At 43.7% G+C, this 24,887-nt stretch overlaps 1 protein-coding gene across 7 annotated transcripts; it reads left to right on the forward strand.

Annotated features, from left to right (window-relative positions):
* Window positions 1-790: 790 nt before the first annotated feature.
* Window positions 791-24,657, forward strand: TOP3B (DNA topoisomerase III beta). Of its 7 annotated transcripts, none has more exons than XM_043497916.1 (19): window positions 864-1,022; window positions 2,381-2,542; window positions 3,376-3,507; window positions 4,539-4,645; window positions 11,059-11,133; window positions 12,075-12,271; window positions 12,767-12,923; window positions 14,083-14,196; window positions 15,621-15,711; window positions 16,078-16,232; window positions 16,497-16,602; window positions 17,141-17,287; window positions 18,025-18,198; window positions 19,114-19,242; window positions 19,719-19,868; window positions 21,004-21,104; window positions 21,372-21,573; window positions 23,327-23,389; window positions 24,135-24,272. In XM_043497916.1, exons 2-18 carry the CDS (start codon window positions 2,473-2,475, stop codon window positions 23,371-23,373), a joined length of 2,154 nt encoding a protein of 717 aa, XP_043353851.1. In that variant the 5' UTR covers window positions 864-1,022; window positions 2,381-2,472; the 3' UTR covers window positions 23,374-23,389; window positions 24,135-24,272. The 7 variants fall into 7 exon arrangements, with proteins under 7 accessions (XP_038229571.1, XP_043353851.1, XP_043353850.1 ...); XM_043497915.1 differs by having other exon boundaries at window positions 23,327-23,396; window positions 24,135-24,271; XM_043497910.1 differs by lacking the exon at window positions 23,327-23,389 and adding an exon at window positions 2,079-2,205 and having other exon boundaries at window positions 912-1,022; window positions 24,135-24,657.
* Window positions 24,658-24,887: the final 230 nt, after the last annotated feature.

Consider the following 24,887-nt stretch of genomic DNA (forward strand, 5'->3'; position numbering starts at 1 on the left):
CTTGGACCTTTGGTGCTTCCAACGTAGGGTGGCCAGTTTTTGACCCGACACCCGAAGTCCGGTTCCTGTGGGCAGAGGAGGGGCCGAGTCCTCACCCCTGCCAGCCCCCACTCAGCCAAGGCCACCTCCTTCCTGCATCAGGCGGCTGCACCTCCCAGCCCCGGCTCTGCAGGAGAGTCCCTCCTGACCCGCGCAGGGAGGGTGGGACGCGGGGGGAAGCAGTGAGCAATGGAGGGGGGGGCAGGGCAGGGCGGGGGGGGCCTCGGGGGCGGGGGCAGGGCAGGGCAGGGCAGGGCAGGGGTGGCTCCCGCACTGCAGCCGGGGTGTTGGGCGTTTACATATGCCGAAGTCTGCAGCCCCTGTTCAAACAGCGGCTGCTGGAGGAACCAGAGCCGCACGAGGGTACCCAGCGGAGCCGAGCCCGCGTGAGCAGAACTGCTCCCAGCCAATGAGGGCCTGAGGGTGCGGCTGCTTCAAGCCCTGCAAAGGCCGGGCCGAGAGGGCCTGTGAGCAGGGGCGGGGCCCAGGGGGAGGGGGTTGCGCTCTGTGGAGCGGGGGAGGTGCAGCTCCAGGAGAGGGGCAGGAGAGGCAGTCCCTGGGGGAGGGGCCAATGGGGGGCGAGCATCTCCCTGAGGGCAGGCGGCGGAGCCAATAGGCGGAGAGGCTCCCCCTGGGCGGGGCCAATGGGAGGCGAGTATCTCCCTCAGGGCTGGCGGTGGGGCCAATGGGGGGGGGAGAGCACCTCCCTGAGGGCAGGCGGCGGAGCCAATGGGAGGAGAGCCTCCCGCTGAGGCCAGAGGGCGGGACCAATGGGGGAGAGCATCTCCCTCAGGGCAGGCGGCGGAGCCAATGGGCGGAGAGCATCTCCGTGAAGGCGGGGCGGGGCGGCGCGGCGCGGCGCGCGCTCGCTCGCTCGCTCTCCGTCTGGGAGCGGGGGTGTCAGTGCCCCGCGGCGGTTTCCGGCGCTTGTGACCCGGCGGTGGATGCGGTGTCCATGGCGGCGCACGGCGGCTGTGGGGCCGGTGAGCGTGCCGCTACGGGGGGCGCCTTCTGGGTCCGGGGCTGGCGGGGCGACCCCGGTACCGCCCCGGCGGGACTCGGCCCGTCGAGCGCCGCAGCAGGCACCGGGACGGGGCCCAGGAGCCCTTCGCCTTGTCAGGGTGTCTCCGCGGAAGCGGCCGGGCGCTGCTGGGCCGAGCAGGTTGGGAGCGTACCCCGCGGGGGGCCCCGCTGCTGCGGTGAGATCGGGCCGGGCCCAGCGCTCCCTGTCCGGCATCCCGCCTGCGGGATCGGGCCCTTGGCGCCCCCAGGGCCCCGCTGACAGCGGCTGTGAGCGCTGGTGTCACCACGGCGCTGCGATAGCCGCCTCCGCTGCCCTCCGGGGACTGCGAGCCTCACAGGTCGCTTTACGATTAAGTGAAATCGGGTTTCCTGTGGAATTAGCGTCGTGAAAATCCCGGCGTCGCTCAGGAGTTGCGGACGAGAGCACCCCAGAGCCCGGGGGGTCGGACTGTGGCTTAGATCGGGGCTCTCAACCTTTTTCTTTCTGAGGCCCCCCCAACATGCTATACAAACTCCACAGCCCACCCGTGCTACTGGCTTTCTGCATAGAAGAGTCAGGGCCTGCCTTTGGGAGTAACAAGCCGTGCAATTGCCTGGGGCCCGATGCCACAGGGGGCCTGCACTAAGCTAAGTTGTTCAGGCCTTGGCTTCTGTCCTGGGTGGCAGGGGTCAGGACCCTGGGCTTCAGCCCCATGTAGCTCGGCTTCAGCTTTCTGCCCCGGGCCCCAGTGAATCTAACACTGGCCCTGCTTGGTGGACCCCCCTGAAACCTGTTTGAGGCTTCCCCAAGGGGCCCTGGACCCCTGCTTGAGACCCACTGGTTTAGATAACATGGAAGAGGAAGATGGGGAATGAGAGAACTACTTAGTTTGTTTTGGACTTGAAGAAACAGTGTTTAAGAAAGCTAGTTCCTATTATGGATCATCCATCCTGGAGAGCAGTATTTGATGAGTGGGAAAAAAAATCACAGAATTTTAAAGTAGGCTTCCGAAAATGGAAATTTCTATTTTCTCCAGTCATTTAAAAGTGTCTGTAGCCCTCAAAGGAGTTTCTGGTTGGAAAACTATGGCAGCTTTCATCCTGGAGTGAATTCTTAGACAAGCTATAAACCTCTGCATGTTAATAGAAATGCTGATACCAGTGGTAAGTAACCAGAGGACAATCTAACCTAAAGACAATCCTAGAGAAAAGGAATAGCTATTTGAAAATAATTAGGAACAGGAAAATGTGAATTGTTGACACATTTTTGTACACCATTTTTTCCACAAGTGATTTCATTTAATTTTGAGCTGTTGTGTTTTTGTTTTGTTTTTTTTAGATTGAAGGATAACAGTGAGAACAAACTATAGTTTATGCTAGGCTAAAATCCCATGATTAAGGCCTGAAGCCCTTTGAATTCCTCAACTGAAAATGAAGACCATATTTATGGTTGCAGAGAAGCCTTCTCTGGCTCAGTCTATAGCCAAGATCCTCTCCAGAGGTAAGATGGAAAATGTGCTAATCTCTTCAGCCTTTTTTGTCTCTCTTTCTGACAAACAGTATATTTGTGATGTAGGGACTAAATCCATTAGAACATATAAGTGTATGGCTTTGCTTGGAAGTGAAGCAGTTTACTAATTGCTGCATGTTACAAAGACTACTAGACTTCAGGGAAGTTGGGAGCTAAAAAAAAACCCTGGACAGCTAACTTGGATGCTGTTGGGCAGCTGTCACCTCCCAATGTTAATCTTGGCTGCCAGCTGCAGACAAGCTGATCATGAAGAAGCAGCATGGCACTCAGAATTTAAAAGCTTTTTATAAAGCTCTTCTGCATCATTCCATTTACCCGTAACCTCAGACAACCATAAAATTGAAAAATAAAGTAGCAGCCTCTGTTACAGGAGTCTATTTTTGTTATTTAATATAGTATTTTTACTGTACATTGAGGTGTACTGTTGTTGAGAGATGCCAGATAAATAGCAGATCCTTTGCTCTGAGGTTTTTCTGCCTTAAAGGCATGAGCTGGTACAGTACAGATCATGTATAGGGAAGAGTGTGTTCATTATACTTATCTTGATCCACAGGACAAGTTGAGCTTTCAGAAGGAATTTTTGAAAGAGGAGAGGAAGGAAGTTTGGAGTATGTTAAATAGAAATGTGTTAATAAAGGCCCAAAGGGTGGGAGTTGGCAGGAGAGAAACTTGTTTAGAGAGTGGAAAAGGGTTTCAGGGAAATCTGAGTTGAGATACAGAGGGAAGAGTGAATTTCATGATGCAAGAAACAAGATTTCTTTCAGTATTTTAGTGCCTGTTAATAATTATTTTTATTGTAACAGGAAACATGACCTCCCATAAAGGGCTGAATGGAGCATGCTCTGTACATGAGTACACGGGATCATTCATAGGGCAGAGTGTCCACTTCAAAATGACATCTGTGTGTGGTCATGTGATGACTCTGGATTTCATAGGTATTGTCTATCTGTTATCTGTTTGGATTTGAGCAGTTTGTGCAACTATTTAAAAAACAACTACAACACTGGTGCAAAGTTAACTCTGACGGTAAAATCAGAGTAAGTGCTGCAGTGAAAATTGGATAAGAGAAAGGAGGGTGAAAGGAAGGATAGCCTTTGGGTTAAGACATGGGACTAGAGTTGGAAGCTCAAGGTTTCATGCCTGACACTGCAACAGACTGTGAGATCTAGGGCAAGTCACTTACCTTCTCTGTGCCTCCATTATTTTAATCTGTAAACACACTGAGATTCTTGAATGGAAGGTACTTTATAAATGTAAAATATTATTAAAAGGGCACTGTCTAACGTGTTATGGAATATTCCAGGCATTGTGTAGTGGCTTAAGTACATGACTGGAAACGAGGAACTCCTTGGTTTCTAATGTTCTCTCTGTCACTGACTCACTCTGTGACATTGGGATTGTCATTTGACAACTGTTTTTTCATCTGTAAAATGAAGATAATACTTAACTACCTCACAGGTGTTATGAGGATTAAATAGTTTGCACAGTGCTTTGAAGATGTACAGCACTATGTTAGTGCTAGAAATTACAATCAACAATGACTATGAGATATGGAAGATGAAACAAGCTAATGGGACCCAACTGACTATATAGGAGAAACAATGAAATTGTCTATGCATAAAGGACTGTTAAATGCTCAAAGTGAGTAAATTGCGGAAATAGAGAAAAATAGTCTTTTTTTCTCCTCCCTCTAATCTTTCAGTTATAGCAATGTGTTACAAAACAAATTTCCCTTAGAAATGTGTTATTAATTGATATCCCTTTTAAAATATTACTGATCTTAATATAAATCAAAGTTAGAGGTCATTATGGTACCTGGTGGAGGAGTATGAAGGACTGAACTTCCCTAAAGAATGCTATTTCTGAAGACAACATGCTATGATATGCTTTGAAAGCCATGTGTTTGTACAATAAATGTTTCATTTAAGGTATTTAGAACGCCCGATACTACTCTTTCCCATTTCAGGAAAATATAACAATTGGGACAAAGTGGATCCAGCAGAACTTTTTAGCAAAGCCCCTACAGAAAAGAAAGAAGCTAACCCCAAATTGACTATGGTGAAATTTTTACAGGTACTCTTTATGAGATGTATTTTAAAGCTGTTTTTTTTGGGTGGGGGGGTGGAATTAAATGGTTAGTGTTCTCTCTGACTACAAGCATGACTAAATGTATGCATCTAGGAACAAAGAACATAGGCCTTACATCCACAATGTGAGGATTCTATCCTGGGAAACAGTGAATCTGAAAAAGATTTGGGGATCACCGTGCATAATCAGCTCAACACGAGCTCTCATGTGATGCTGTGGCCTCAAGGGCAAATGCAACCCTTGGATACATAACCTCTCTACTCCTGCTTGAGATTCCCTTGTTATCTTGCTTCTTTATTTAGCCCTAGTGCAATTGCTGCTGGAATACTGTATCCAGTTGTGGGGCCTCATGGAAGGGGTGGAGTGGGGGCAGAGGAGGGGGCTTTTGCATCTTTGTATGAAAAGGTGTCAGTGATGTGGCACTTGGGCTAATGTACTAGTCCGCATGTGGCCCTTGTGGTGATTTGAGTTTGAGATCCCTGCTCTAAGCCGATGGGGGAAAGCTCTCCAGTGGACTTAATAATTCCAGCCACTGCAAGCAGCAGTAGCTTTGTTGGCAGAAGAAGCTCTCCCACTGACAGCACTGTCCCCACTGGTGCTTAGATTGGTGTAACTTAGGTAGCTAAGGGGAGTGGCTTATTCATGCCCTTAAGCAACATAACTTATACTGACAAGCTGTAGCGTAGCCATAGCCAGGGTATGTCTACACTACAAAATTAGGTCGAATTTATAGAAGTCGAATTTTTAGAACGATTTTTACAGTCGGTTGTGTGTGTCCCCACTTAAAACCATTAAGATCGTTAAGTCGGCGGAGTGCGCCCTCAGTACCAAGGCTAGCGCCGACTTCCGGAGTGTTGCACTATGGGTAGCTATCCCACAGTTCCCGCAGTCTCCGCTGCCAATTCTGGGTTGAGATCCCCATGCCTGATGGGGCAAAAAACATTGTCACGGGTGGTTCTGGGTATATGTTATCAGGCCCCCATTCCCTCCCTCCCTCCGTGAAAGCAACGGCAGACAATCGTTTTGTGCCTTTTTTCATGTGTTACCCATGCAGATGCCATACCACAGCAAGCATGGAGCCCGCTCAGCCCACAGTCACCATACATCTCATGGGTGCTGGTAGACGTGGGACTGCATTGCTACACAGCAGCAGTTCATTGCCTTGTGGCAGCAGATAGTGCAGTACGACCAGTAGCCGTCTTCATCATCTCCTGGGTACTCTGGTCGGCCTTGGTCAGGTCGATGGGGCACTTGGGCAGACATAGGTGCTCCTGGCGGACCTCGGTGAGGTCTGTAGGGGGCCCCTGCACATAAATGGGAGTCACTCAGGTCATTCTCTTCTTTAAGTTTTGTCTAATGGAGATTCAGTCCTGCCTGGAATATTGGCAGAGGGATAGCTCTCCCAGCCAGCAGCACCATCTGCTGCCAGCCTACCCCTCCTCCCTCCGTGAAAGCAACGGGTGACAATCGTTTCACGCTTTTTTCCGTGTGGGCACCATATTGCTGTCAGCATCGTCATCCACCCACCGCTACTCTGCTTTCCTGCTCACGCCATACCATGGCAAGCATGGAGTCCGCTCAGATCACCGCGGGACTTGTGACAGCTCTAAACACCATGCACATTATCATGCAGTATATGCAGAACCAGAACCTGCAAAAGCAGGCGAGGAGGCGACTGCAGCATGGTGAGGAGAGTAATGAGAATATGGACACAGCCTTCTCTCAAAGTACGGGCCCCGGCAATTTGGCCATCCTGGTGGCCATGGGGCAGACTCATGCCGTGGAACACCGATTCTGGACCTGGGAAACAAGCACAGACTGGAGGTACCACATAGTGTTGCAGGTCTGGGACGATTCCCAATGGTTGCGAAACTTTTGTTTGTTTAAGATGTTTTCATGGAACTTTGACTTGCTTTTCCCTGCCCTGAAGTGCCAGAATACCAAGATGAGAGCAGCCTTCACAGTTCACAAGCAAATGGCAATTGCCCTCTGGAACCTTGCAATGCCAGACAGCTACCAGTCAGTTGGAAATCAATTTGGAGTGGGCAAATCTACTCATGGGGGCTGTTGTGATGCAAGTAGCCAACGCGATCGCTGAGCTGCTGCTATCAAGGGTAGTGACTCTGGGAAATGTGCAGGTCATAGTGGATGGCTTTGCTGCAGTGGGATTCCCTAATTGTGGTGGGGCGATAGATGGAATGCATATCCCAATCTTGGGACCGGACCACCAAGGCAGCCAGTACATAAACCGAAAGGAGTACTTTTCAATGGTGCTGCAAGCACTGGTGGATCACAAGGGATGTTTCACCATCAACGTGGGATGGCTGGGAAAGGTACGTGATGCTCGCATCTTTAGGAACTCTGGTCTGTGGGAACGGCTGCAGCAAGGGACTTACTTTCCAGACCAGAAAATAACTGTTGGGGATGTTGAAATGCCTATAGTTATTCTTTGGGATCCAGCCTACCCCTTAATGCCATGGCTCATGAAGTCATACACAGACACCCTGGACAGTAGTCAGGAGCTGTTCAATTATAGACTGAGCAAGTGCAGAACGGTGGTAGAACGTGCATTTGGATGTTTAAAAGTGCGCTGGCGCAGTTTACTGACTTGGTTAGACCTCGGTGAAACCAATATTACCATTGTTATTACGGCTTGCTGTGTGCTCCACAATCTCTGTGAGAGTAATGGGGAGATGTTTATGGTGGGGTGGGAGGTTGAGGCAAATTGCCTGGGTGCTGATTACATGCAGCCAGACACCAGGGCAGTTAGAAGAGCACAGCAGGGCGCGCTGTGTATCGGAGAAGCTTTCAAAACAAGTTTCATGAGTGGCCAGGCTATGGTGTGAAAGTTCTGTTTGTTTCTTGATGAAAACCCACCCCCTTGGTTCATTCTACTTGCCTGTAAGTCAGCCGCCCTCCCTTCCCCCCTTTGATCACTGCTTGCAGAGGCAGTAAAGCCATTGTTTCAAATTCATGCATTCTTTATTAATTCATCACACAAATGGGGGGATATCTGCCAAGGTAGCCTGGGAGGGGTGGGGGAGGAGGGAAGCACCGGGTGGAGTGGGGGAGGACGGAAGGACAAGGCTACACTGCACTTCAAAACTTATTGAATGCCAGCTTTCTGTTGCTTGGGCAGTCCTGTGGGGTGGAGTCGTTGGGTGACTGGAGGCCCCCTCACCGCATTCTTGGGCGTTTGGGTGAGGAGGCTATGGAACTTGGGGAGGAGGGCCTACACAGCAGCTCCTGCTCCTCTGTGCTCCTGCTGCCTTTCCTGCACCTCAACCATATGCCGGAGAATATCAGTTTGATCCTCCAGTAGCCTCAGCATTGTATTCTGCCTCCTCTTCTCTCACTCATCCCTCCTCTCCTCTCACTTGTCCCTCTTGTCCTCGCGTTCATTTTGTGCTTTCCTGGACTCTGACATTGTCTCCCTCAACGCATTTTGCTGGGCTCTTCCGTCGTGGGAGGCCTGCATGAGCTCAGAGAACATTTCATCACGAGTGCGGTTTTTTTCGGCTTCTAATCTTTGATAGCCTCTGGGATGGTGGTGATAGGGGGATGGTTGAAATATTTGCAGCTGCGGGAGGGGAAAAAAGGGAGATTAGTCTTTTAAAAAGAGACACTTTAGAGAACAATGGGTAGACTCTTTCATGGTGAACCAAGCTGTTAACATTACATAGCACATGTGGTTTCTTTACAAGGTCACATTTTGCCTCTTCTATCGAGGGCCTGCTGGTTTGGTGTGAGAGATCACACACACAGGGCTGGCGGGCAACAGAATTTGGCTTGCAGGCAGACATGGTAAGCCACAGTCTTTTGGCTTCTTTAACCTTTCTAACATGTGGGAATGGTTTCAAACAGCAGCACCCCCATTTCACATACCAAGCACCCGTTGGATTGACCCTTTCAATGGGTTGGCCATTGAAAAGGAGGGGCTGCGATTTTTGGGTTAACGTGCAGCACAAATCCAACTACCACCCCCTCCCACAGTTCTCTGGGATGATTGCTTCACCCCTCACCCCACCACGTGGGTAACAATGGAAATGATTTCTGTTCAGCCACAGGCAAACAGCCCAGCAGGAACGGCCACCTCTGAATGTCCCCTTAATAAAATTGCCCTATTTCAACCAGGTGACCATGAATGATATCACTCTTCTGAGAATAACACGGAGAGATAAAGAATGGATGTTGTTTGAATGCCCGCAAACACCAGGATCATACATTGCCATGATTTGTTATGCAATGATTCCAGACAACGTGCTGCTGGCCTGCCATGATAAAGTGTCCTACCATGGAGTATGGAATAAGGCTGCCCTTCCCAGAAATCTTTTGCAAAGGCTTTGGGAGTACATCCAGCAGAGCTTCATTGACATGTCTCTGGAGGATTTCTGCTCCATCCCCATACACGTTAACAGACTTTTCCAGCAGCTGTACTGGCCGCGAATGCATCCCAAGACTTCAGGGCAAATTAATCATTAAACATGCTTGCTTTTAAACCGTGTATTATATTTACAAAGGTACACTCACCAGAGGTCCCTTCTCCGCCTTCTAGGTCCAGGAGCCCGCCTTCGGTGGGTTGGGAGGGTACTAGATCCAGGATGAGAAACGGTTCCTGGCTGTTGGGGAAAATGGTTTCTCCACTTGCTTGCTGTGCTTCAACCTCCTCCTCATCTTCCTCGTCCCCGAAATCCACATCCCTGTTGCGTGAGAGTCCATTGACGGAGTCCACACACAGGGCTTGGGTAGTTGTAGGGGCACCCCCTAGAACGGCATGCAGTTCATCATAGAAGTGGCATGTCTGGGGCTCTGACCCAGGGCAGCCATTTGCCTCTCTGGTTCTTTGGTAGGCTTGCCTGAGCTCCTTAAGTTTCATGCGGCACTGCTGCAGGTCCCTGTTATAGCCTCCGTCCTTCATGCCCTTGGAGATTTTTTTTCAAATATATTGGCATTTTGTCTTTTGGAACGGAGTTCTGATAGCACGGATTCGTCTCCCCATACAGCGATCGGATCCGGTACCTCCCATTCGGTCCATGCTGGAGCTCTTTTGCGATTCTGGGACTGCATGGTCACCTGTGCTGATCAGCTCACCACGCTGGCCAAACAGGAAATGAAATTCAAAAGTTTGCGGGGCTTTTCCTGACTACCTGGCCAGTGCATCTGAGTTGAGAGCGCTGTCCAGAGCGGTCACACTGGAGAACTCGGATAGCTCCCGGAGGCCAAAACCATCGAATTGCATGCACACTACCCCAAATTGGACCCAGTGAGGTCGATTTCAGCACTAATCCCCTCTTTGGGGAGGAGTACAGAAACCGGTTTTAAGAGCCCTTAAAGTCAGAAAAAATGGCTTCATAGTGTGGACAGGTGCAGGGCTAAACCGATCTAACGCTGCTAAATCCGGCTTAAACTCGTAGTGTAGACCAGGGTTCAGTCTTCCTCACTATAGGAGGCAGCTCTTTGTTAATCCACCAGGCCTTCTTTTATTGTTATCAGTGGCTGTTGGGTTAGTGCTAAATCCTTGCCCCACTGAATTCAGTTTTGTCGTTGCCTTTCGAATTTGACCCTTAATGTCACTTTTTACAATGGGCACAACAGGCACACAATTCATTCATTTCACAATTCACTTTATTTGTAGCACACATAAGCCCTGGAAAGTGAGCTGTTTGCTAAAGCTAGTTATGTCCTTTATTTATCACTCCTCACAGATGCAGTCTCCAGAAGGCAGCTGTATTGCTGAATGTGCGGGGGGGGTTGCTTTAAAAAAAAATACTTTTTGGAAATCCTCTAATAACAGTTTGCATTTCTGTCCTTCTGAGGATTGAGTGCATTTTCAAATGATGAATTAAGCCTTATGACTTCCTTGTGAAATAAGATAGTAGTATCTCAGTTTTAAAGATGTGGAAACCAAGGCACAGGAAGGTTAAAGGACTAGCCCAAGGTTATACATGTTATCTGTGGCAGAGCCAGGAATAGAATCCAGATGCAATGAAGCTGTTGAGGTGTAGAGTCATTGAGAGATCCCAAATAAATAGTAGTTCTTTGCTCTGAGATTTTTTCTAGTTTAAAGGTACAGTACAATCATACACCAGTGTGTGTTTATTATAACTATATTGATTCACAGAACAAGTTGGGTTTTTTCAGATGGATTTTTTGAAAAAGGGGAGGGAGGAAGGAAGGTGGAGAATATGGTCCCAGGTTTCTTGGCTCCCAGTTCCATGCTGTAGCCACTATACTCCTTCCGCTCTCTTGCGGCCCTTGCCCCAAATTAAGTCCCTGTTTTATCACCAGTTTGGAATTTGAATTCACAAGTGTAGAAGATAAATATATTAACATTGAAAGAGTTGGGAGCAGAAGGAAGTTGCTTTTCAATTGTTGGAAAGCTTTAATTTCTTTTATAGGTGGAAGGAAGAGGCTGTGACTACATTGTTTTATGGTTGGATTGTGATAAGGAGGGGGAAAACATCTGTTTTGAGGTAAGATTTTCATTACTATTTTATTATAAAACCATAACATATGTAGGTTTTACTATACATTGTGTTACTAGGCATTTTACTAGTTTGTGGATATGTACTAAAGGCTACACAAATTAGACTAGTAGATTTTTAAGGCATGGAATAACTTCGTGAATAACTCATGGATTTTCAACATCTAGGGCACTAGTTGAAAATCATAAATCAGTCTTGTAGCTTTTGTTTATCTGTGGTGAAAGTCCTTCTACATCTCACAGCCGGAATAGTTGTTTTATTGTCTTTATAAAAACTTGGCCACCACAGTGTTTTGTTAATTGGGAAGGTAGAAATTTTAGCTTGTAGAGGTCACCTTAAAGTGCATGAGAGAGTTGGATTTGGGACACAATAGGTATAGAATTAAAATTAACAATTTTTCCACAAAAGGATATAATGTGTCACTTTGTACAGCCTTACTTCTGTACCTATCCTGCAGCTGCAATTAACACTACGTTAGTGGATTTTGCTATGTTTTATTTAATAAAATTGTGTTCATCTGCAGCTTTATTTAGCCCTGTCATAATGACTGAATTGTCTTTGAGGCCTTAAAAGATTGGTTCAGATTGAAGCTGGCAAACTTTTGCAGGGTGATGCTGTGAACTCTGCCAAACAAAACCCCATGGGTATTTCTTTATTGCACTTGTCTAGAAATAGTTCTTCACTTTCACTAGCTGCCAGTGTCTAGTAAATAGGTGCTTATGATGTGCTTATTCCTTACCGTGTTTCTAATGTGTGTATGAGCAATACTGCTCTTGCCAGCATATTAATGGAAAAGCATGAAATCTCATTGGTGGGAAGAAAGTGGTAAGATATTGGCTATTATTCTGTGTAATCTTTGTTATAGAGATGCACAGACACGAAAACCCTTGCCTCCTATGACTGTTAACACATGCTTCTATTTCTGTTAGGTTCTTGATGCTGTTCTTCCTGTTATGAATAAACCTCGTGGCACTGAAAAGACTGTTTACAGAGCAAAGTTCAGTTCCATTACTGACACAGACATCTGCAATGCTATGAACTCCCTGGGAGAACCCAATCGTAATGAGGCTCTGTCAGTGGATGCCCGCCAGGAGCTGGATCTGAGAATTGGCTGCGCATTTACAAGGTAACAGAACGGATTGTTCTTGTGCTGATTGTTGTTTACCTACTTTATACATATTTTTTTTTAATTAAAACTATAGCCCTAATTTTCTTTTAATTTTAACTTTTTTGTGAAATTTGTTAATTCCGTTTTTATGAAAGAGAGCCACTGATTGTCCATTGCAGTTCTGATATATATGTTCTCTAGCTAAGGAGTCTTCCTGAACCAGGCTCTAAAAATGTTGTATACTCTGACTTCTATCTCAATCTCCCTTCCCAGTCTCTTCAAGAGGTAGCAGGATCCTATGTGGAAGGATCATTTATTTATTTATTTTATTTATTTATTTATTAAATTGACTATTAAAGATTTTGGTCACTCTTGAAAAAAATATTCTAAGGTCTGTGTGTCGTTACATTGATATGTATCCATGTAAGTTTATGAAAATTTCCCCTTTTGAAAGGAATAGAATTTATTAACATGCAAAAAATTTTAAACAATGTTGTCAATATTTTCTCTTAGGTTTCAGACTAAATATTTTCAGGGGAAATATGGCAATTTAGACAGCTCACTCATCTCCTTTGGGCCATGTCAGACCCCGACACTTGGATTCTGTGTAGAAAGACATGATAAAATCCAGTCTTTCAAACCTGAAACTTATTGGGTGCTGCAAGCCAAGGTAACTTTTTATGCCATTCATAGTTGTCTGTTTTGTTTATATATGTGAAATTTAGTGCACATTTTATCAGTAAAATTCATTTTTATTTTTGTGTCTATGTATTAACTTGTAACAGCTCTCTAGAATTCAGATAGACTAAATTATAGGCAAAAGAACTGATGGATTTTTATTCATTTTATATGCATGTGGTCACTCTCTTCATGGAACAGATTCAAAGATGTCAGCTTTAAATTAAAGTGATTATATGCACAGTTTATCAACCTTCTTGAATCCTAGCAATCTAAACTTAGATTCAGCCAGAATGATTACTCAAAATGGGTTGCTTCAGGTAAGTAAGTCCCTGCACTGGTTTTCTAGTTATAGTCAATACATGATTTAATTAACCTGCCAAACACACAGTGCTGAGCCTCGGAGTTTTGAACCAAGTGTAACACACGATGTACTAATTGCCAGGTGAGTCCTCTGAATACTTCGGTAGCTCATACCAGTTTCACTAGCCTTGCTGGTGTTAAAGCTCTGAGAATTAACCAAAAAGTTGTTGTTTGTGTGTACATTGACTTCTTTAAACAAGTAGTAGCAGGATTATAAAAAGCTAATAGACTGCTATATCTTAAATGAAAAGATGAAAGCTAATGTGTGTCAGTTCTTGTTTCCTTTACCAGTCCTGCATGATATGCTTCTCCTGAATGTCAACATCAAATGTTGATTTCTGTTCTCTGAGAGCCTAAGTTTATTAGCATCTTTACTAGGATGGTGCAAGTTGATACTTATTTTTATGATCAGGATTTTAAACCTGAATTGTATTAGTCATCTCTGTCTAAGATAATTACAAATGGAATAGTTATCTATATTTACAAACTATTTTGATATATCTGCTGCCTATCCCATGTAATTTAAAACACCCACAATCACTAAGGAACTTTAAATCTGTTGTTCAATATTTCAGTTATTTGACTACTCTGCAAGAACAATGAAACTTATTAACCAGACCCTGAAACTCCAGCTAGGCCATCTACAACCCTGGCCCTAAGAATCCACATCTTTCTCAGAAGTCCATGGAAAAGGAGGCTTTAGACGGTGCCTGGAAGTTGTTAATGCTTGAGTGTGTCAGCTGTACTTAAATACAAAACATTTTGATTTTTTTTTTTTTCCCCTGTAGGTGAACCATGAAAAAGAAAGTTCTCTCACTTTGGAGTGGGATAGAGTCAGGGTGTTCGATCGGGAGATTGCTCAAATGTTCCTAAACATAACCAAGATGGCAAGAGAAGCAAAGGTAAGAACAGTAATAAGTATAAGTAAAGCCATATATCATATGGCTTAAGTACTAAGTTTTATATATATAGATAGCTATATAGTACTTCTAATTCTGAAATAGAAAAGGTATTCAATAAAATGTCGTTTTTTGTCTTGGTTTTAGCTCCATTTAGTGTGCATGCAGAATGAAAGGTAGAAGAGTTATGATTGTGGGTCACGTTATTTTAGTGTTACAGGCATGTAGTCTTCTTAGTGGAAGCCCCTTTCCAATGGCACCTAGCACAGTGGGGTCCTCATCCATGGATGGGACACCTAGGCGCTTGATAATACAAATAATAATGTTGACTTTGGGAGTTGGCATCACTCATGGTGGAAGGCGGCTTCCTTTAGAGAAGAAGTCTGTATTACTAAACCTACTGAGAAATACTGCTTTGTCTTTGCTGAATAGATTTATTTCCCAAGAGCTACTTTTATAAATCAGAACTGAATTATTTATACGACAGTATTCCTGTAGTGAAACGCTTGGTCGTGTGTAAGGTTAGGGCTTCTGTTTTGGGGGATTTGTTTTTAGCAATTTTTAAATTTTACATAGTTGTCCAAAAATAAGGGTTTTCCAGGCTTTCTGTTTGTATATACTGTAAAGAGTAGCCTCTTTGTAAATCTTTCCTAGTATACTGTTTCAAACGGCACTACGTTAAAGCACACGGGAACCTTTCATGTGCACCGGCAGAGCCTACACGGACCAATTAATGTATTTAAGAAATCACACCCCAATAGTTCACATTACTGCGTAGACAAGCCCTTAGATACAAGTAGTAATTTCTGGTATTTTTTGGAAAAATACCTGGAGGTTTTTGGTTTTTTTTTTTTTTTTTTTTTTTTTGGTATAGTGGGTTTTTATTGGTAAAACCTAAAACCAGAAGTCGTACATACATAGTATGGTACAGTCTGTATAGCCAATTAACTGCCAATTCCATTCTATACAGTACTAGTTTGACGGTATATTTGGATTTATGTGCTTAAACCGAGCAAGGTTCCAAGAATGTGGATGAAGCCTTTACAAATGTGGATATAGTTAGAACTGATACTATACTTGGATTAAGGACTGAATCATCAGCTGATTGAAGTAACATGCAGCTGAGAGAGTGGGAGGTAAAGATGTCAGTAAGATACCTCTCTCCATCCCCTAACCTTGGGGCTAAACTGGCCTCTAGCACAAATACACCTTAGGGCCAGGTTTTCAACCTTTACTAAAACTTCCCCCATCAAAGTTCCATGAAATAAGAAATATTTTGGGACTTGGGGGACCCTAGCCCAGAGAATAAAACAAAATAGATAATATAAGCCTGTGTAGTGCTGTTAGAGGAATTATGAAACTCATGCTAGTATCATGAATTAAACATGATCAGAACTTACTGGGGAAATGCTGTTCTGTGTTTTAAGGTAGAATCTGTGAGTAAGAAGGAGAAAGCAAAGCAGAGACCACTGGCGCTGAACACGGTAGAAATGTTACGAGTTGCCAGCGCTGCTTTGGGTATGTAGATAATGTGGAGATGTAAACGTTTCAGTTTTAAAACTGTTCTCAAGAGAAAATGTGTTGGGTTCTGACTTGTCTCATGAAATAAAGGAAGCACATTTAGAACACATTGTTAGCAGTGCAGGCAAGTGATAACTAGCTACAACGTAATATAAGATCATTGTGTTAGCAAAGCAGCATTGATGTAATTTAGAGAATTTGTTAGCAGTGAAGTGTAGGGTAAAGTAGCAGATTCTGGTCATGAAATGCTTTGGTAGAAAATACACACACCATAGTAGTGCATTTAAGACCTGTCATGGGGAAATGTTTGCTATGGCAGAGATTAATCTTCTGCATAGCTCTGATTATTTTTTTTTCTTCCAGGAATGGGTCCACAACATACCATGCAAATAGCAGAACGACTTTATACTCAGGGTTATATTAGCTACCCTCGAACAGAAACAACCCACTATCCAGAAAACTTTGACTTGAAAGAATCTTTGAGACAGCAGACTAATAACCCTTACTGGGCAGAAACAGTAAGTATATGAAGCAAAATTTGAAAAGTTTCACAAGTTCTTTCTTGGCCAGTGTTCTAGGAAAAACGGTATCAAGAAATCCGTGCTCTCAAATAGCACAAGCATCTCCTAATGGTCTGTAGACCTCAGTAGTCAATATACAAATTTGTAACTGTATTTTCTGTGGTTAGTGATCTTATGGATTTGATCTGAAAAGCAGATTAGTCTGTAGAGACTGGATGTGTTATCAGCTTGTTTCTGCTTTCTCCTTTTCATTTTGTGTAGGTAAAGGCATTGTTGTCAGAAGGTGTTAATCGCCCAAGGAAAGGCCATGATGCAGGAGACCATCCTCCAATTACTCCAATGAGAGCTGCAACAGAAGCAGAACTAGGTACACACAACTCTTACTATAAAAAAACAGAGCAGTTTGCAAGAGGGTTGGGTACTTGAGGTCTTGGAGCCAGTTTGGAAACCCCAACTGGTATTTTCAGAAAAAACGGAGTCACTGACCCTGTTCTGGTGTATAAACAAAAAAATCAGTAAAGTTAGTGACTGCACCGGAACTCCTGAAAAGCTGAAATAGAAGTATGAGGAACTGTAGATTAATTTACAGAAAAATACATTATATTAATGTTGAAAATTGACTTAAACTCATAATGGCAAGCAAGTTCAGAGCTAAAGATGAAATACCATTCTTGTGCCTGTATATTACAGTACCTTTAAGATCAGTAGGCAATCAATGTACGCTGTAATACCAAACCTCGCCAGAGTGGATTTAAAAGAGAAAATAGGGAACTCTTAGATTTGTTTTACTTTAAGTGCCAGTTTTTCCTGTAAAGTTTTTATAGCAAACTTTTTTTTTAAACAAGTATTCTATAGAGCAACATAAGTTGGTTTTATGTGGGTAACAAGGTGTTGTATGTCTTCAGGCGGTGATGGATGGCGATTGTATGAATATATCACTAGACATTTCATTGCCACTCTCTGCGCTGATTGCAAATATCTCCAAACCACCATTTCTTTTATTATTGGCCCTGAACATTTTACCTGTGTAGGAAAGATGGTTATTTCACCAGGTAAGGAAAACATGGGACCAACTGTTTGGTTAGTTATGACTTTCTTCTCCCTCTACCCCAAATAAAAAGTGGAAGAGAAATTAAACTAAAAGCAAGGGCTTTGAGAGTGGGGGAATTTAAAGCATTTTTTTGCAATATTAAAAAAACAGCCACCACCAACTCTTGCTCTCATCCCCATACTTGGATTTCCCAGTGTGACCCATTTTAGGATTTCTGTTCCAGTTGTACCCACAACATGCTAAGAAGCGCTGCCCCTGCATGCAGGAGGAGACTTGATCTGTTTTAGATTGTATGCTTTTCAGTCTTTTTTATTTATATTTGCTAAGGCAAACTCGTTGTTGTTACTAAAAGGAAATAATTTAAGGCTTTGTGCTCATCTTGCCTAATCACAGTTGGTATTTTAAAAAACCCTTCCTGCTCCTTTGAAGTTCAATCTTATGCCATTCTATTTCTGGCCAAGGAGGGCTGACTTTTGGGGCCTGCCAACAGCATTCCAGAATCAGCACAGAGGGGTTGATGTTGGGTGGTGGAAGCAACTCCTTCTAGAGGTTCAGTGTGTTGTTTCCTTAATGTTTCCGGCCTTGTCTTAGTCTGGTATCCACGGTCTTCTATGTGGCAGTGCAAACTGCCATTAAGTCAGCTTCTCAGCCTTGACTTGTGTAGTACAGCTCCAGTTAGAATTAGAAAGAATTAGGAAGCTGTGGAACAGTTCAGTTTCCATTTATTTTCATTTACAGGGTTCACTGAGATTATGCCCTGGCAAAGCATCCCGGTAGAGGAGAGCCTCCCCAGCTGTGAGAAGGGAGATGTTTTCCCAGTCAGTGAAGTAAAACTGCTGGAGAAACAAACCAATCCTCCTGATTACCTGACTGAAGCAGAACTCATCACTCTGATGGAGAAACATGGCATTGGTAGGAACGTGTCTCCTTTACATGATGATGTAATACTCCTCCCAGACGGCAAGGAGTTGCTCTTCTGAAGTTTCTCTGTCAGAAATGGCCTATTAGTGTTCCTGTAAATATGTTCAATGATGGCTTATGTTTCCTCACAAATCAAAGTCCTTGGCATCTTTTAGGTGGCCTTCAAGGATTTGTCCGCACATTTCTCCCTCCTTCTCTCCTATCCTCATCTCATTTCATGTCTACTACTCTTATGGCCAAAGAGCACCAGACAATATTCCTTGCATAACCCCATCAGTGTTACTCCTCAATTAACCGGAGATTATATGTGCTCGCTTCATCCAGGGACTGACTTCCTGCCTTTACAGCATGCTTTGTACATGTTGGCTCTGGTATCTTAATGTAGCATGTACATTTCAGCATTATATTTATTTTTTAACTGAACTGTTTCTTAAGTACAGTGAACTGCACACCGCTGGTCCTGCTGAAAAGGCCTAGTTATCCCCCTTATGCTAGTGGAGTTTCATTCATTTGGAGGGGTGTGTGTGTGTGTGTGTGTGTGTGTGTATATATATATATATATATATAGGCCGACAACATAGAATATGAGAGACCTGTTGCCATAATAGCGGTCTCCCTGGAAGCAGCAGAAAAGTTAAAAGCAAAGAACTTATTGCATATTTCTTGTAACTGAAAAGTCATTCCTGCAGATTTGAAAAGAACATATGAATTTTTAAGCAAAAAGGGAAGAAGTAGCTGAGAAATGGAGAATGATGTGGAAAAGTGTGGAGAACTGGATGTTATCCTTTGCCTAAGGCATGAGAGAGAGTTAATGTCTGACTTACAAACCAGTAAAAGGGGAAGAGAGAACAGAATAATTGCATGTAAAGTTGTAATTTGTGTTCAAGAAGGATGTTGTGTTTGCAGGAACTGATGCAAGTATCCCAGTTCACATCAACAATATCTGCCAGCGGAACTATGTCACAGTGGAGAGTGGTCGCAGATTAAAACCTACAAACCTTGGCATTGTTCTGGTTCATGGTTACTATAAAATAGGTCAGTTGCTGCTGTTTTATTTTCTGTCATTTTCTTCTCATTTAACTATATTTCTGGCAAACTCTGGACACTGCAGGATTTTAAGGATCATTCACTACCCCGGACTGCAGAGCTCATTCTTGTTGCAGAAGTATAGGATTTAGGCTGTGCACAGTTTGTCCCCCCATCGCATGTTGAGCTGCAGTGATGTCTGGAGACAGCCTCTTCTTCACTCCACTGGGGGAGAGGAAAAGCACAGTGACTGCATCTCTAGGGACAAGAGGGTTTATAGAGAAGAAATCAGGTAGTAGACCTTAAAAAGCTACTGCAAACCCCTAGCATTATCACTAAAAATTTGTATTATTTCAGTTTGCTTTCTTTGCTCATTTGAGAGCTCTTTGTGGATGGTCAGTTTCACTGCCCCCCCCCCCCACAGTGTTGTCTGCCAATCTCCTTTCTTGTTTAATAGCTGCTTTCCAATTGTCTCTGACTTTTAGATGCAGAGCTAGTGCTTCCTACAATCCGCAGTGCAGTAGAGAAGCAACTCAACTTGATAGCTCAAGGGAAAGCAAACTATCAGCAAGTTCTGGAGCACACCCTTGATATCTTCAAAAGGAAGTTTCACTACTTTGTTGATTCTATTGCAGGTAAGGCTCCTTCACACCTGAAGTTCTCCAACTCTGGCTAATTGTTGGTAAGGAGTTGAGAGAATCCATAATTCTTCAGAACCTTTCAAGGGGCTAGGTACACAGAGAACTTGAATGAACAGCTGTTAACAGGGTACTCATTCTGGAGTGTCGGCGTGCAGTGTCACCAAGTCCAGATGAATCCCTTCCAGGGTATTAAAGAGTACAATAAACAAATAGTCTGTCTGCCCTTGCCTAGGGTCTTCAGCCCCAGCTCTGGGCCCTTTAAATTCAGCCCTTTATTCAGGCTCCCAAATAAGCTCCAAACCTTTCTTGGGATTTATGCCACTTTACCTGTGGCTGGTTGGGAACCCAGGACCACCCACTGCTCTGGGTTCCAACCCAAGGACCCTATAAACAACAGCCATGCACTTCTCAATTCTGTTAGTTGCTGCTTCTTTCCTGGGCCCTTTAGCTTCACCTTTTATCTCGGGGTTAAGGTTCTAAGTCCCCTTTCTCCCTGCAAACCCAGCTTTGCAAAATGCATCCAAAAAACGAACTGTGGCTATTCCTTACGTTCCTTTGGCTTGAGAAGAGTAAACTGCCTTGCCCCTCTGGTCCTCTCCTAGCCAGGAACTGAACTGCTAAGGTCAGACAGCTCCTTTTTATCTGGCCCAGCAGAGTCCTGATTCGCTGTTACTCGCCCTTCAAGCCTCCAAGGTCTCTGTGGTTTCCAAAATAGCCTCTTTGGAGAAGCCTCTGTAGACAAACTTGCTTCTTGGGGTGGGGTATAGTAGGACAGCGGGGCCCCCAGCTGGGAGCTGCTAAGACTGAATGCACCCCATCACAATAGCACACACAAAGTCGCACTTGAAATTTGTAACCTGGATGCATGGTGGTAGGTATTAAGAAGCAAAACACTAAAACTGGCTGAAATATATTGTCTTATGCATGCTCTTTTAGAAAGCTTTTTTTAGTACAGATATTTGTTTTGCAAACAGAGTGCACAGATATAGCATGTTTGTCAGTAAATATTTTGTCTGCTTTTGGCTCAGCAGACTCCTTTCTCAGACTTTTTGTGCAGAGAGATGAGTGGCTTTCACCATGAAAAAGGTAGCAGTAGGGTTCCAACACCTATGCAATTTCTTTTCTGCAGGTATGGATGAATTGATGGAAGTGTCTTTTTCACCATTAGCTGCCACAGGCAAACCTCTTTCTCGCTGTGGCAAATGCCATCGTTTTATGAAGTACATCCAGGTAAGGTAACTAGAGATTGTGTTTGTACTTCAGAAGTTACTTGCTGAAGATCAATGGTTAAAAATATCTTTTGCCTTAATACATTTGGGTTCATCTGTATCTTGTCTCAGATGCCTTTCTGTAAAAGGTAATAGAGCTTCTCAAAAGGCCCAAAGGGGGTTCTCCCCATGGAGCAGGCCAGGTGGCAATAATAGTTGCATTACTGGAGGTTTTGAACCTTACAAAGTGGATCAGAGCTGTAGCTTATTTGGAGATTCTTATTTCCAGGCCAAGCCAAGCCGTCTGCACTGTTCTCACTGTGATGAAACATACAGCCTTCCCCAGAATGGCACCATCAAACTCTACAAAGAGCTGCGTTGCCCCCTGGATGACTTTGAGCTGGTACTGTGGTCTTCCGGATCCAGAGGAAAGAGCTACCCACTATGTCCATACTGTTACAACCATCCACCCTTCAGGGACATGAAAAAAGGTAGAGCTTCCATTGAGAGAGAGAACGATCAACCACATTGTAACAATTTTAAAATCAATTATTTGTTTGGTCTTTGGTGGGGCATTTTTAGTAGATTCCCAGTCAGTGGTACAACCGCTAAAATGCTGTTCTGTTCAGCTAAATAACTTCAAAACCAAATCGTAGGTGTCTAGAACTGTTGCCTCCCAAAGACTCCATATCAAATATGCAGAGTTTAGAACTGAAAAAGTGCTTTTTCTAACCAAGTTCCTAAAAACAAGCTGGGGCCTTCTCTCTGCTCCTTCAGCACCACTAACAAAGGTTCTGCAATTGGATCTTAGTTCAGTTAATGATGAATGAGGAATAGTAGAAACCAGTTTGTTCTTCCACAACTTTATTGGCTTTTCTGTGCTAAAAGGAATTCTTCAGAATTGTTCATCAGTAAGGTAATTGGCTATGACTTAAAGATACACAGGAACAGATCTGTTGAGTAGGAAGGTGCTATTTTTTTCAGTCACATTTCTGGCTGTTCCTGAAGTTAAGAATCTAACAGGATTTCCTTGATAAATCCCTGTCTACAGGATTGATTTTAACATCTGAACTAATCTTGAAACTTGCTGTGAATTTCCTTTAGGCTGAGAGAAGGTACTTGCTAGAGCTGGTAAAGCTGAGTTAAAGGCAAGGAAAATCAGGGATTAACTAATTTTTAAATTTTTTATTCACTAACTTTTTAAAATTTGTTCATTATTAGCTCAACTTTAATGTTAAAAAAAGTTATTTTTGACCATTTTACTTTGAAAAATTTCACCAAGTTTGTCTGTGTTGGCAAAATATTTGTCAAAGTTCCCCAAAATGAATAATTTATTTGAAAAATATCGTATTTAGCAGTCTCATATTTGTCCAGTTATATTAAAAATAGAGCCTTTTTCTAACACCTGTAATGTGGAGTGGGATGTTTTTTAATATGAAAACTCCTTTACTGTTTGCAGGAATGTAGTATTTTTCAGTTTATAAAGTGGGCACTCTGAGAATTGGATGGACAACTACAGCGGCTTTTATAAATCAAAATAAATTAAAAGCAGCCTCTCTGCACATGCAGGGCATCCTTCATAATGCTCAATATATGCAATGCATCTTATTGAGCATTCCGATTAGGATAACTTTCAAACTAATAGGCTAAGTTTCATCGATCTTACTGTGGCAGATGTGGAGCTGCTGTGTAATAATTTTATGAATTCTGTGTGTGACCTGATCAGTGAGATTAATCACTGTGTAGTTATATTGGGTTATTGGGCCGTCCCATAGGAATGTATTGGTCTAGCTTAATAGGAGGCTATTATAAAAGCAGACAAGAAGGAAACAAAATGGCTCTAGATAAAAGATCCTTTGGAGAGGAAGGGAGTTGTCAATGAGCTGTCCCTGGAGAATACAGACTGACAGTTCTGGAGGATTGTTTGAAACAACTGGGGCCTTTCCTGGCTTCAAGGGAATGGTACATTTAAGGAAAGATGGGCATGTATGTAGATTTGGTCAGCATCTTAAGATCTTTTTCTTTGAAATGCTTTGGTTCTAAATAAACAATGCTTTTCTTTGAGAGGACTCTCTGGTCACTGGATACCATTATTTATAGCTCCTGGAGGAAAGGGAACTGCAAGTACTGAATCTGAGTCAGTCTTGCAGAGGTAATCATGGTTGGTACACAAGAGACTGCAGCCCAGGGACAGGTCTGAGAGGGTGGGAATCGTGTGATTTTTTTTTTTTTTTTTTACCACTGGCAAACTGGTGGCTCAAAGCCTGATACCTGAAAGAGGAGTGCACTAAGGAGAGACAAGAAGGGGTCAGAGGTGTGTTTAGCCTGGGAACTGAGACCGACTTCTAGCTAAAACACCAGTTTTTTTTATTATCATGATTCTTGTTCGTATTAAGGTAGCACTTAGAGGCCTCAGTTGTGGATCAGGGCTCCATTGCACACACAATAAAAGGTGGTTCCCTGCTCCAAACAGCTTACAATCTCCATAAGAGACAAGTGGACATCATAAATCTATTTTCAGTGGGACATAGCGTATTTTCGTTATAAATTTCTCCATTACTCTTCATTGTACAGTGACACTGAGAACTCTTCAGAGCAATCGCTGTAGCAGTGCAGAGCAAGAGCTTTGCATGTCCTACTTCAGTTCCACCTTAGCTATGATTCACTGATACTGTAAGCTCCACTGTTGACTTCCATGGAGTAGTTCCACAGCAAACATCAGAATAGTAATGGGTTGATCGGAATGGGGTCTTACCTATTTAAGTCTTGGACCCAATTTTATATCATTGGGTGATTATTTTTTATTAAGTTGCGGGGGAAAGAGTGTCGTACTCCAGAACTAGTGAATTCTCCTTGTTTCCACAGCTAGACTTCTGAGCTGAGAAGACTGAGTTAAGCCTGAGACTCCATTCTTAACCCACTGTATTGTGCATAGGGATGTCAGAGTATATAGAGTACATTTAGCTCTGTTTAAATCCTACATCACATTTCCTGCAAAATGCAAAAATAGAGCACAAAGTTTCTGATGATGTGGTTTTACTCTCTTCCCTAGGGATGGGCTGCAACGAGTGTACTCACCCAACATGCCAGCACTCGCTTAGCATGCTTGGAATCGGGCAGTGTGTGGAATGCGAGAATGGGGTTCTGGTGCTAGACCCAACGTCAGGTCCCAAGTGGAAGATGGCCTGCAACAAATGCAATGTGATTGTGCACTTCTTTGAAAATGCCCACAAGGTGCGAGTGTCGCCAGAGACCTGCGAGTCATGTGATGCGGCCCTTGTGGATGTGGATTTTAATAAGGCTAAGTCTCCCCTCCCTGGTGATGAGACACAGCATTCAGGCTGTGTCTTCTGTGACCCTGTGTTCCAGGACCTGGTGGAGCTTAAGCACGCAGCCACGAGGCACCCTATGCACCGTGGAGGACAGGGGAAAAGGCAGGGTCGAGGAAGAGGAAAGGGCAGGAGACCTGGAGGGAGACCCAACCCAAAGAGACCCAAGGACAAAATGGCAGCTCTGGCTGCATACTTTGTATAATGCTCACACAACATCTATTAAAAATTAAACCTTGTATAAAATGTTGTTTTCTTCTCAGTGCATTTTAAAAATATCTCTGATCATTTACATTTTGTCTTTTTTAGAAAAGTAAAACAGTTTGGATCTTTGTACAACCTTAATTGTTATTCACACAAAAGCAAATACTAAAAGATGCCCCTGGGTGACCAGTCCTGACCAACTACATGCTTCTGAATCCTTTAAAATTTGAACTGGAGTTTATTTATCTGGGCATAGTGCATGGAGGGGAAAG

Source organism: Dermochelys coriacea, chromosome 15 (genome assembly GCF_009764565.3).
Source record: "Dermochelys coriacea isolate rDerCor1 chromosome 15, rDerCor1.pri.v4, whole genome shotgun sequence".
NCBI classification, from domain to species: Eukaryota; Metazoa; Chordata; order Testudines; family Dermochelyidae; genus Dermochelys; species Dermochelys coriacea.